The following is a 12,892-nucleotide window of genomic DNA, read 5'->3' on the forward strand; positions in this document are numbered from 1 at the left end:
TCTAATGTGCCTATCCCCTGCAGTTTCCCTCCCTAAATCTTGCTTAATCGCATCGTAATTGCCTTTTCCCCAGCTGTCACTCTTGCCCAGTGGTGTACACCTATCCCTTTCTAATACTAAAGTAAACATAACAGAATTATGATCGCTATCACCAAAGTGCTCATCTACTTCCAAGTCTAACACCTGGCTGGGCTCGTTACCCAGTACCAAATCTAATGTGGCTTCACCCCTTGTTGGCTTGTCTACATACTGTGTCAGGAAGCCTTCCTGCACACACTGGACAAAATCTGACCCATCTATAGTACTTGTACTATACTGTTCCCAGGAGAAAGTGAGGACTGGATGATCAGAGCTGAAAATGTGTTGCTGGAAAAGTGCAGCAGGTCAGGCAGCATCCAAGGAGCAGGAGAATCGACCTTTTGGGCATGAGCCCTGAAGAAGGGTTCATGCCCGAAACGTCGATTCTCCTGCTCCTTGGATGCTGCCTGACCTGCTGCGCTTTTCCAGCAACACATTTTTAGCTGTAGTGTTCCCAGTCAATAATTGGAAAGTTGAATTCCCCCATGACAACTACCCTGTCTCTCTCACTCCTATCGAGAATCATCTCTGGAACTACTCTGAGGCCTATAGAAGACTCCCAACAGGGCGACCTCTCCTTTCTTGTTTCTAACAAGAAAATTTGATTTTGAAACTTCCTGTGTGGCTACTGCCTCGTCCAATGCTTGTTGACTACCAGTAGTGGTGGAATGAGGCCCTGAAGTGGACATTTATTGTGTTGAGTGGGAAAGTCTGTCCATAGGACTTCTCATGCCAGAAAACATTGGGCAGAGATGGGAAGAGAACTGAATCCACACCGAACACTGCATCATCTAGTAAAATTCCCCTTGCCAGTTCCATTCTTTGATAGAATTCTCTTGCCATAAGGAGAACAAACTGAGATATAGAACTTGTATGTTTGCAAAGTAGTTCAGTATTTTTCATTACCTTCGTGAAACTATTTGGAATATCCAGTGCATCGTCATGTTGGCACAGATACATGCATGATGCTACTGTCAGTGTTTTTGCTCTGCAGAAAATTTGGTGGAGATTTGCTGAGAGAGATTGAACTCTGGGAACTATTCATGTTAAATTGTGCACTGATAACTTGTTGATAGGAAAAGGGATAGCTGTTGTGTCAGAGCTGGGATATGGATCTGCTGCTGCAGTCTTGATGAGGGAACATGGTGAATTTTCTTTTAATTCATTCATGGCATGTGGGCATCACTGGCTAGGCCAGTATTTATTGCCCATTCCGAATAACCCAGAGGGCTGTTAAGAGTCCACCATATTGCTGTGATCTGGAGTCACATGTAGACCAGACAAGGTAAGGATGGCGGCTTCCTTCCCTGAAGGCCATTAGTGAGCCAGATGGGTTTTTCCAATAAATGACAATTGCATGCTTAATTCCAGATTTTTATTGCATTCAAATTCCACCATTGCCATGTCAGGATTTGAACCTTGGTCCCCAGAAAGATAACTGGGTTCCGAGATGAACAGTCCAGTGACAATACCGCTAGGCCATCACCACCCTATGTTGTGGGTGCTCTGAAATGGACACAAAACTATTGGCAAGATGGAAAATTAAAAAGCAGTCTCATTTGCACTGCACTGCCCTTGGTACAAGTATGCATGTGGATGTAGTCATGTTACAGTCCCTGTAGTATAGGTATTTCCAAAGGATAGAAATATAAAACTAAATGCCCAAGTCATTTCAAGTAGAGATTTGTTTTTTAAGAAAAACAGTGATCATTATGCGAAAGAGTTTGTTTTCTGCCTGTTAGGAGTATTGTATTAAATGTTGACTCAATGTTTCAGTTATTAGAAGCTGCTGTGATGAGCCACCAAACTGACATTGAGGCTACTCTCGCTAAAGCTTTGGAGTTGGACAGGAAAAGTAATTTGCTCCCTGAAGAAAAGGTAAATAGTGGTATTTCTGACTGTCACACAATTTGTTGCAAGATGCCCCATACTTGAAGATGGACTGTGGTCTGGATTCAGTGCTTTGGAGACACCCCTTTGGACGGGGGCGTACAAAGTTAAAAATCAGTCAACACCAGGTTAGAGTCCAACAGGTTTATTTGGAAGCACTAGCTTTTGGAGCACTGCTCCTTCATCAGGTAGTTGTGAAGAATAAGATTGTAAGGCACAGAATTTATAGCAAGATTTTTGCTATAAATTCTGTATCTTACAATCTTATTATCCACAACCAACTGATGAAGGAGCAGTGCTCCAAAAGCAAGTGCTTCCAAATAAACCTGTTGGACTCTAACCTGGTGTTATGTAATTTTTAACTGGATGCAACGCAGCATCCTCAGACCACACACAGGAACATTGCCTTGAATTAATGTGAGCTGTGGCTCTGTTAGAGCCTTCTCATTTTTGCATTAGACGGCTGTAAATTCAAATCCTTGTCTTGGGTGCGACCTCAAAAATATAGACTGATGTTCTAGTGTAGTAGTAAGAGAATGCTGTACTGTTGGATGTGTCAAGTTTCAATGGAAATATTAAACTGAGACAAAATATTCCATGGCACTTTTTTGAAGAAAGGCAAGGAGTTACCCCACTGTCCTGATCAGTGTTCATCCCTAAATTTACATCAGGTTGTGTGGTCATTATCATAGTGCTGCTTTTCAGAGTTTTAGTTTTAGGTGTTGCGAAATTAGAAGTAGATTTGGTTCAGCTGTTTGTCTCTGTGTCTTAACAGTACAAAGTGTGCTTTGAAATTTGCATTTCTTATTTCTGGTTGAAATGAACTTACAGTTAGCCGGCCTAATTAATTCAGGGTTCTTAAATCTTAAAACAGGCCTTTTTTAAGAGTAAGTATCCTAATACTCAACTGATGGTCTTCCTGGATGATAGTAGTTGGTCTATCAATCTCATAGAACATAGAACAATATAGCACAGAACAGGCCCTTCGGCCCACGATGTTGTGCCGAACATTTGTCCTAGCTTAAGCACTTATCCATGTACCTATCTAATTGCCGCTTAAAGGTCACCAATGTTGCTGACTCTGCCACTCCCACAGGCAGCGCATTCCATGCCCCCACCACTCTCTGGGTAAAGAACCTACCCCTAACATCCCCCCTATACCTTGCACCCTTCACCTTAAATTTATGTCCCCTTGTAACACTCTGTTGTACCCGGGGAAAAAGTCTCTGACTGTCTACTCTATCTATTCCCCTGATCATCTTATAAATCTCTATTCAGTCACCCCTCATCCTTCGCCATTCCAATGAGAAAAGGCCTAGCACTCTCAACCTATCCTTGTACGACCTATTCTCAATTCCAGGCAACATCCTGGTAAATCTCCTCTGCACCCTCTCCAAAGCTTCCACATCTTTCCTCAAGTGAAGCGACCGGAACTGCACACAGTGCTCCAAATGTGGCCTAACCAAAGTCCTGTACAGCTGCAACATCACCTCACAACTCTTGAATTCAATCCCTCTGCTAATGAACGCTAATACACCATAGGTCTTCTTACAAGCTCCATCCACCTGAGTGGCAACTTTCAAAGAGCTATGAACATAGACCCCAAGATCCCTCTGCTCTTCCACCTTACTAAGAACCCTACCGTTAACCTTGTATTCCGCATTCTTATTTGTCCTTCCAAAATGGACAACCTCACACTTGAATCCATCTGCCACTCCTCAGCCCAGCTCTGCATCATATCTAAGTCCTGACAACAGCCCTCCTCACTATCCACAACTCCACCAATCTTTGTATCGTCTGCAAATTTACTGATCCACCCTTCAACTCCCTCTTCCAAGTCATTAATAAAAATTACAAACAACAGAGGACCCAGAACTGATCCCTGCGGAACTCCACTTGTAACTGGGCTCCAGGCTGAATATTTACCATCTATCACCACTCTCTGACTTCGACCAGTTAGCCATTTTTCTATCCAACTGGCCAAATTTCCCACTATCCCATACCTCCTGACTTTCCGCAAAGGCCTACCATGGGGAACCTTACCAAATGCATAACTAAAATCCATGTACACTACGTCCACTGCTCTACCGTCATCCACTTGCTTGGTCACTTCCTCAAAGAATTCAATAAGACTTGTAAGGCAAGACCTAGCCCCTCACTAATCCGTGCTGGCAATCCCTAATCAAGCAGTGTCTTTCCAGATACTCATAAATCCTATTCTTCAGTACCCTTTCCATTACTTTGCCTACCACTGAAGTAAGACTGACTGGCCTATAATTCCCGGGATTATCCCTATTCCCTTTTTTGAACAGGGGCACAACATTCGCCACTCTCCAGTCCCCTGGTGCCACAGTGAAGACGAAAAGATCATTGCCAACGGCTCTGCAATTTCCTCTCTTGCTTCCCACATAATCCTAAGGTATATCCCGTCAAGCCCGGGGGACTTGTCTCTCCTCAAGTTTTTCAAAATGCCCAACACATCTTCCTTCCTAACAAATATCTCCTCTAGCTTATCAATCCGTTTCATACTCTCCTCTTCAACAATACGGTCCCTCTCATTTGTAAATACTGAAGAAAAGTACTCATTCAAGACGTCTCCTATCTCTTCCGACTCAATATACATTCTCCCACTACTGTCCTTGATCGGACCTACCCTCGTTCTCGTCATTCTCATGTTTCTCACATATGCATAAAAGGCCTTGGGGTTATCCTTGATCCTACCCGCCAAAGATTTTTCATGCCCTCTCTTAGCTCTCCTAGTCCGTTTCTGCAGCTCCCTCCTGGCTATCCTGTATCCCTCCAACGCTCTGTCTGAACCGTTTTTCCTCAGCCTTATGTAAGCCTCCTTCTTCCTCTTTACTAGACATTCAACCTCCCTCGTCATTCAAGGTTCCCTCACATGACCATTTCTTTCCTGCCTGACAGGTACACACATATCAAGGACACGTTGTATCTGTTCCTTGAAAAAGTTCCACATTTCAACGACATCCTTCCCTGACAGCCTATGCTCCCAACTTATGCTCCTCAGATCCTAACTTGCAGCATTGGATTTACCCTTCCCACAATTGAAAAAACCTACCCTGTTGCACACACCTATCTCTCTCCATAACCAAGGTGAAAGTCACAGAATTACGGTCACCATCACCAAAATGCTCACCCACTATCAAGCCCATCACTTGTCCCGGATCGTTACCAAGTACCAAATCCAATATGGCCTCCCCTCTGGTCGGACAATCTACATACTGAGTTAGAAAAGCTTTCTGGACACACTGCACAAACACCGCCCCGTCCAATCTACTTGATCTAAAGAGTTTCCAATCAATATTTGGGAAGTTGAAATCGCCCATGACTACTACCCTGTGGCTTCTGCACCTTTCCAAAATCTGTTTCCCAATCTGTTTCTCCACATCTCGACTGCTATTAGGGGCTCTATAGTAAACATCCAACAAGGTGACTGCTCCTTTCCTATTTCTGACTTCAGCCCAAACTACCTCCAAAGGCAGGTCCTGTATATTTTCAATACACTAGTTACCTGCTTCTTATAAATGCTATATGAATCTGTTAATGTTTTGGGCAGTAATGATAGACTACTATCATTCTGAAAGCCTCCATTAATATTGTCTTGCATTGATCATCTGATGACTAGTCAGGAAAATGTTCTTTTTGATACCTTTCTCAAGGGTTCCATAGTTAAAATCTGATGCCAGTGAGTGGAAACATAGTACGCAATAACTTTCAGTTGGAAAATCCACATCCCACTGTCCATGAGTGGAGCATGCAGTCTTTGTATCCAAATAAGTAATGGGCAATTTTTTCCATGTTCCAGCTTGTTTAACGGATTTTGAATCAATAGTTTGGATTTTCTACAATTAAGCAGGTTAGGGGATTCCACAATGTTTAGTATATCATGTAGTGTTATGTTCTTAAATTAATGAAACACTTTGTCACTAGTAAATCTAGCTCTGTTAAATTTTCTTCAGTTTCTCTGGAAACATGCAAAGAGTGTCTCATAAGCTGTAATATTCAGGTCAGGTCAGGCAATGATGTAAGTGAGTAATTAGGTCCCAGGAGTGGGAAGAGTGAGACTGCAGTGGACAATAGCAGAGGGAAATAGAATTAGAATTGGGAGGCAAGAGATGGTGAACACTCTCCAGGGGAGGGTGGTTGTGTTACCATACAACTTCCTTCCAGGTTTTGAACATATCTTCTTAGGGGACGTGGTTTCTCCTTAAATCTTTGAGTAAATGGAAAATTGTCATTGACAAACCACAATCCTGTGGGCCTATTTATCGATTCTGTATATAGATAGGACAAGGAGGCAGAGGCAGAGAATGAGAAATGAAATAATATTGGGACAGGGAAGTAGAGGGAAAACATAGATCTGGTGGGAGGGGAAATAGGCAGTAATGTCTTGTGTGGAAAGGATGCCAGTGTTCAGATTGATAGGTTATTATTCCAGTTACTTTGACTTTTGTGCAAATATGGCTGAAGTTTTGCCAATCTTCATTCTGTCAGTCTGCTCAGTTGCTGGAATGATTGTCTGAATGCATAATTGTGCAAAATGATGCTTGATCTCTTCTCTCTCGTACAGTAATGCTTTACAGTCCTTAACCATTCCATGACTTTCCTCTGATCCTGGTTAGTTGATTCCCTCCTTCAATGGTGACAACTTGCCCCTCTGGTTATTGTTATTTTCTTCAAAATTGGCACCTTCTATACATCAAGTAAACATGGCGATTGTGCTGCAACCAACCACTCTAAGAACTCAGACAGTGTCCTGTACATTTTCAATACACTAGTTACCTGCTTCTTATAAATGCTGTATGAATCTGTTAATGTTTTGGGCAGTAAACTGGAAGAGCCATGGTCGGAATTGGAAATTGTTTATTCTATAGGGTGACCAACTCTACACATAAATACAAGAAGTGGTAAAGGCATCATAAACCTACAGAGTCATAGGACTACTTTCTGAGAGAGAGAGGACTAATGGTGATTTAACCTGATGGTTATTTCACCTCTGACGATGGGAGAGATTGAGAAGAGGAATCTTTCATGGTAAACTCAGTCAGTGTAGGAGTTGAACCCACACTGTTGTCATCACTCTGCATTGCAAACTGACCAACTGAGCTTACTGACTTCCTATAAAGTAGTTGTAGCATTCATTACTCTCATGACATCAACTCCATTTTCCCATCTGCTTTCCATTTCTTCTGATTCCTTGAGAAATCACAAATCGTCTATCTCGGCTTTAAATGCATTCAACAAGGGAGTGTCCACAATCTTGACACTTGCCACACAAATGCCAGGCAATGACCATTTCCAACAAGAGACAATTTGACTACACTCTCTTAGCATTCAGTGGTGTTATTATCACTCAATTCCCCACTATCAACATCCTTCAGGTTTACCATTGACCAGAAACTCAACTGGACTCACCATATAAATACAGTGGTTACAAGAGGAGGTCAGAGGCTAGCAATATTAAGGTGAGTAACTCGCCACCTGAATCCCCAAAGCCTGTCCATCATGTCCAAGGCACAAGTCAGGAGTGTAATGGAATACTCCCCACGTGCCTGAATGGGTGCAACACACTTGTAAAGTTTGATGCCTTACAAGACAAAGCAGCCACTTGATTGACACCACGCTGTGTAGGCTCTTCATGGTGGCTCAGTGGTTAGCTCTGCTACCTCACAGCGCGCGGTATCTGAGTTCAATTCCAGCCTTTGGCAACTGTCTGTGGAGTTTGCACATGCTCCCTGTGTCGCCGTGGTTTCCCCTCACAATCCAGAGATGTGCCGGTTAGATGAATTGGCCATGTTAAATTGCCCATAGTGTTCATGGATGTGTAGGTTAGGTGCATCAGTCGAGCGTAAATATAGGATATTATGGTAGGGGAATGGATCTGGGTGTGTTACTCTTTAGAGAATTGGTGTGGACTTATTGGGCTGAAGGGCTTGTTCCACATTGCAGGGATTCTATGGATTCACATCAACAAGCATCTACACCCTCCAACACTGATACTCAGTAGCGGCTATGAGTACAATGTATAAGGTGCACTCCAGAAATTCACAAAGCATCTTAGATGGCGCCTTCCAAGGCCATGATTACTTACACCAAGAAGGATAAGAAGTAAGCTCCCCCCCAAACTACTCACCATATCGCTCTTCCTTCAGTGTTGGGTCATAATCCTGGCATTCCAGGAACATTGTGTGTCAAACAACAGCACGTGAACTGCAGCAGTTTACCAAGGCAACTCACCATCATCTTCTCAAGGGCACCAAGGGACAACCAATAAATACTGGCCAGTCACCAATGCCTATGTGTGAATACAAAAAAAATCCTTTGGGGTTGGGAGTTTGTGAATCTTTCAAACCTGGGTGATAAATGCATCTAAGTGATTGGCTCCTTAGCCTGAAATTGAGCCTCCATATTACAGATTTTGTAACTGAGGAACCAACTGGTTCCTACTCTGTCAAGCCTCTTTCTGAACATATGCTTGGCAATGAGGAAATCTTTCTTATCTTTTGAGAATTGGAGATCATGCTCAGGCTCTTTGACCAACCCTGTCACTGTAGGGACCAATCTAGTGAACCTTCAGCTCAAATATAAGAATCACCGATGGTTGTAGCACAGAGATGCTACATTCAGTTCATTATCATAGAATCCCTGCAGTGTAGGAACAGGCCCTTCAGCTTAACAAGTTCACACTGACCCTCCGAAGAGTAACCCACTCAGACCCATTCCCCTACCCCATTATCCTATAATTACCCCTGATTAATGCATCTAACTTACACATCCCTGAATGCTATGGGCAATTTAGCAAGGCCAATTCACCTCACCTGCACATCTTTGGACTGTGGGAGGAAACTGGAGCACCCGGAGGAAACCCACGCAGACATGAGGAGAATGTGCAAACTTCACACAGTCAGTCACTCGAAGCTGGAATCAAACCCGGCTCCTGGTGCTGTGAGGCAGCAATGCTAACCACTGAACCATCATGCCGCCCCATTTACTGTCCCTATTTACTCACTGTCCCCTGAAGATTTCTTGTTTTCAGATAATCCATTATCCCCTGAAATATCTCAACTGAAACTGCCTATTGCCACTTTTAGTTCCAACTCCCACTTGTCTCTATATCCTTGGATAGTTACTTTTCTCCTTCCAGACCTGGTGCCTTAAGAACAATTAGCATAACTGATACCATCTCCTGACCAAATCTCTCATAGAGCATAGAACATTACAGTGCAGTACAGGCCCTTCGGCCCTCGATGTTGTGCCAACCAGTCATACCAATCTGAAGCCCATCTAACCTACACTATTCCATATGTTTGTCCAATAACGACTTAAGTGCACTTAAAGTTGGCAAATCTACTGCCATTGCAGGCAAAGCATTCCATAGTTGAAAAATGTATTGCTGGAAAAGCGCAGCAGGTCAGGCAGTATCCATGGAGCAGGAGAATCGACGTTCGGGCATAAGCCCTTCTTCAGGAATGAGGAAGATGTGCCAAGCAGGCTAAGGTAAAAGGTAGGGAGGAGGGACTTGGGGGAGGGCATTGGGAATGCGATAGGTGGAAGGAGGTTAAGGTGAGGGTGATAAGGGGGAAGGGGCGGAGAGGTCAGGAAGAAGATTGCAGGTCAAAAAGGTGGTGTTGAGTCCGAGGGTTGGGACTGAGATAAGGTGGGGGGAGGGGAAATGAGGAAGCTGGAAAAATCTGCATTCATCCCTTGTGGTTGGAAGATTCCTAGGCGGAAGATGAGGCACTCTTCCTCCAGGCGTCATGTTGCCATGGTCTGGTGATGGAGGAGGCCAAGGACCTGCATGTCCTTGGTGGAGTGGGAGGGGGAGTTGACGTGTTGAGCCACGGGGTGGTTGGGTTGGTTGGTGCGGGTGTCCCAGAGGTGTTCTCTGAAACATTCCGCAAGTAGGCGGCCTGCCTCCTCAATGTAGAGGAGGCCACATCAGGTGCAGCAGATGCAGTAAATGAGAAGAACTCCCCACCTACATTCGGGATGACATCCACGCCCTACACCTCCTCCATGATTTTCGCTTACCCGGCCCTCAACGTCTTATCTTCACCATGGACATCCAGTCCCGATACACCTCCATCCCCCATCATGAAGGCCTCAAAGCCCTCTGCTTCTTCCTTTCCCACCGACCCAACCAGTACCCTTCCACTGACACCCTCCTTCGACTGACTGAACTGGTCCTCATTCTGAACAACTTCTCTTTCCAATCCTCCCACTTCCTCCAAACCAAAGGATTAGCCATGAGCACCTGCATGGGCCCCAGCTATGCCTGCCTCTTCATTGAATATGTGGAACAGTCCATCTTCCGCAGCTACACTGGCACCACCCCCCACCTTTTCCTTCGCTACATCGATGACTGTATCGGCGCTACCTTGTGTTCCCATGAGGAGGTTGAACAGTTCATCCACTTTACTAACACCTTCCATCCCAACCTCAAATTTACCTGGACCATCTCAGACTCCTCCCTCCCCTTCCTAGACTTCTCCATTTCTGTCTCAGGCAACCGACTCAACACGGACATCTACTATAAACCGACCGACTCCCACAGCTACCTAGATTACACCTCCTCCCACCCTGCCCCTGTAAAAACGCCATCCCATATTCCCAATTCCTTTGCTTCCGCTACATCTGCCCCAGGAGGACCAATTCCAATACCGATCAACCCAGATGGCCTCCTTCAAAGACTGCAATTTTCCCTCAGACGTGGTTGACGATGCTCTCTGTCACATCTCCTCCACTTCCCGCTCCTCTGCCCTTGAGTCCCGCCCCTCCAATCGCCACCAGGACAGAACCCCACTGGTCCTCACCTACCACCCCACCAACCTCCAGATACATCGTATCATCCTTCATCATTTCCGCCACCTCCAAACAGACCCCACCACCAAGGATATATTTCCCTCCCCTCCCCTATCAGCTTTCCGGAAAGACCATTCCTCCGCGACTCCCTCATCAGGTCCACACCCCCCACCAACTCAACCACCACTCCCGGCACCTTCCCCTGCAACTGCAAGAAATGCAAAACTTGTGCCCACACCTCCCCCCTCACTTCTCTCCAAGGCCCCAAGGGATCCTTCCATATCCGTCACAACTTCACCTGCACCTCCACACACTTCATTTACTGCATCCGCTGCGCCCGATGTGGCCTTCTCTATACTGGGGAGACAGGCCGTTTACTTGCGGAACGTTTCAGAGAACACCTCTGGGATACTTCACCAACCAACCCAACCGCCCCGTGGCGGAACGCTTCAACTCCCCCTCCCACTCCACCAAGGACATGCAGGTCTTTGACCTCTTCCATCGCCAGACCATGCCAACATGACGCCTGGAGGAAGAGCGCCTCATCTTCTGCCTAGGAGCCCTCCAACCACAAGGGAGGAATGCAGATTTCTCCAGCTTCCTCATTTTCCCTCCCCCCACCTTATGTCAGTCCCAACCTTCGGACTCAGCAGGGTTGAGCCTTCTTGACCTGCAATCTTCTTCCCGACCTCTCTGCTGCACCCCCTCTCCGACCTATCACCCTCACCTTAACCCCCTTCCACCTATCGCATTCCCAGCACCCCCTCCCCCCTAGTCCCTCCTCCCTACCTTTTATCTTAGCCTGCTTGGCACACCTTCCTAATTCCTGAAGAAGGGCTTATGCCCGAAATGTCGATTTTCCTGCTCCTTGGATGCTGCCTGACCTGCTGCGCTTTTCCAGCAACACATTTTTCAGCTCTGATCTCCAGCATCTGCAGTCCTCACTTTCTCCTAGTTAAAGCATTCCATATCCTTTCTACTCTCTGAGTAAAGAAACTACCTATGACATCTGTCCTATATCTATCACCCCTCAATTTAAAGCTATGCCCTCTCGTGCTTGCCGTCACCATACTTGGAAAAAGGTCTCCCTGTCCACCCTATCTAACCCTCTGGTCATCTTATATGTCGCTATTTAGTCACCTCTCAACCTTCTTCTCGCCAACGAAAACAGCCTCAAGGCCCTCAGCCTTTCCTCATAAGACCTCCTGTCCATACCAGGCAACATCCTAGTAATTCTCCTCTGCCCCCTTTCCAAAGCTTCCACATCTTCCTTATAATGCGGTGACCAGAACTGTACACAATACTCCAAGTGTGGCCGCACCAGAGTTTTGTACAGCTGTGACATAACCTCATAATTCCGGAACACCATCCCTCTATTAATAAAAGCTAAAACACTTACGCCTTCTTAACAACCCTGTCAACCTGGGTGGCACTTTTCAAGGATCTGTGTACCTGGACACCGAGATCTCTCTGCTCATCTACACTACCAAGAATCTTACTATTTGCCCAGTACTTTGCATTCCGGTTACTCTGACCAAAGTGAATCACCTGACACGTCCTTCATCACTATCCACAACTCCACTGACCTTAGTGTCGTCTGCGAATTTACTAACCCACCCTTCTACGCCCTCATCTAGATCATTTATAAAAATGATTATCAGTAGTAGACCCATCACCAACCCTTGCGGTACAACACTAGTAACTGGACTCCAGGATGAACATTTCCCATCAACCACCACCCTCTGTCTTCTTTCAGCAAGCCAATTACTGATCCAAACTGCTATATCTCCCACGATCCCATTCCTCCGCATTTTGTACAATAGCCTACTGTAGGGAGCCTTATCGAACGTCTTGCTGAAATCCAAATACACCACATCAACCAGTTTACTCTCATTTACCTGTTTGGTCACCTTCTCAAAGAACTCACGACCTACCTTTCACAAAACCGTGCTGACTATCCCTAATCAAATTATTATTTTTAAGATGATTATAAATCCTATCTCTTATAACCTTTTCCAACACTTTACCAACAACCAAAGTAAGGTTCACTGGTCTATAATTACCAGACAGGGGAACCATATTTGCTATCCTCCATCTTCTG

The 12,892-nt window shown here is 45.2% G+C and overlaps 1 protein-coding gene across 11 annotated transcripts in view; it reads left to right on the plus strand.

The window, feature by feature from the left end:
- Window positions 1-12,892, plus strand: part of LOC132819922 (utrophin-like) — a 751,240-nt gene that overhangs the window by 408,096 nt on the left and 330,252 nt on the right. For all 11 annotated transcript variants that reach the window (XM_060831897.1, XM_060831902.1, XM_060831903.1 and 8 more), the window contains one exon: window positions 1,855-1,956. In XM_060831897.1, the coding sequence (XP_060687880.1) occupies window positions 1,855-1,956 (102 nt within the window). The remainder of the gene's footprint in view (window positions 1-1,854; window positions 1,957-12,892) is intronic.

This window comes from Hemiscyllium ocellatum, chromosome 10, assembly GCF_020745735.1.
Source record: "Hemiscyllium ocellatum isolate sHemOce1 chromosome 10, sHemOce1.pat.X.cur, whole genome shotgun sequence".
Lineage (NCBI taxonomy): Eukaryota > Metazoa > Chordata > Chondrichthyes > Orectolobiformes > Hemiscylliidae > Hemiscyllium > Hemiscyllium ocellatum.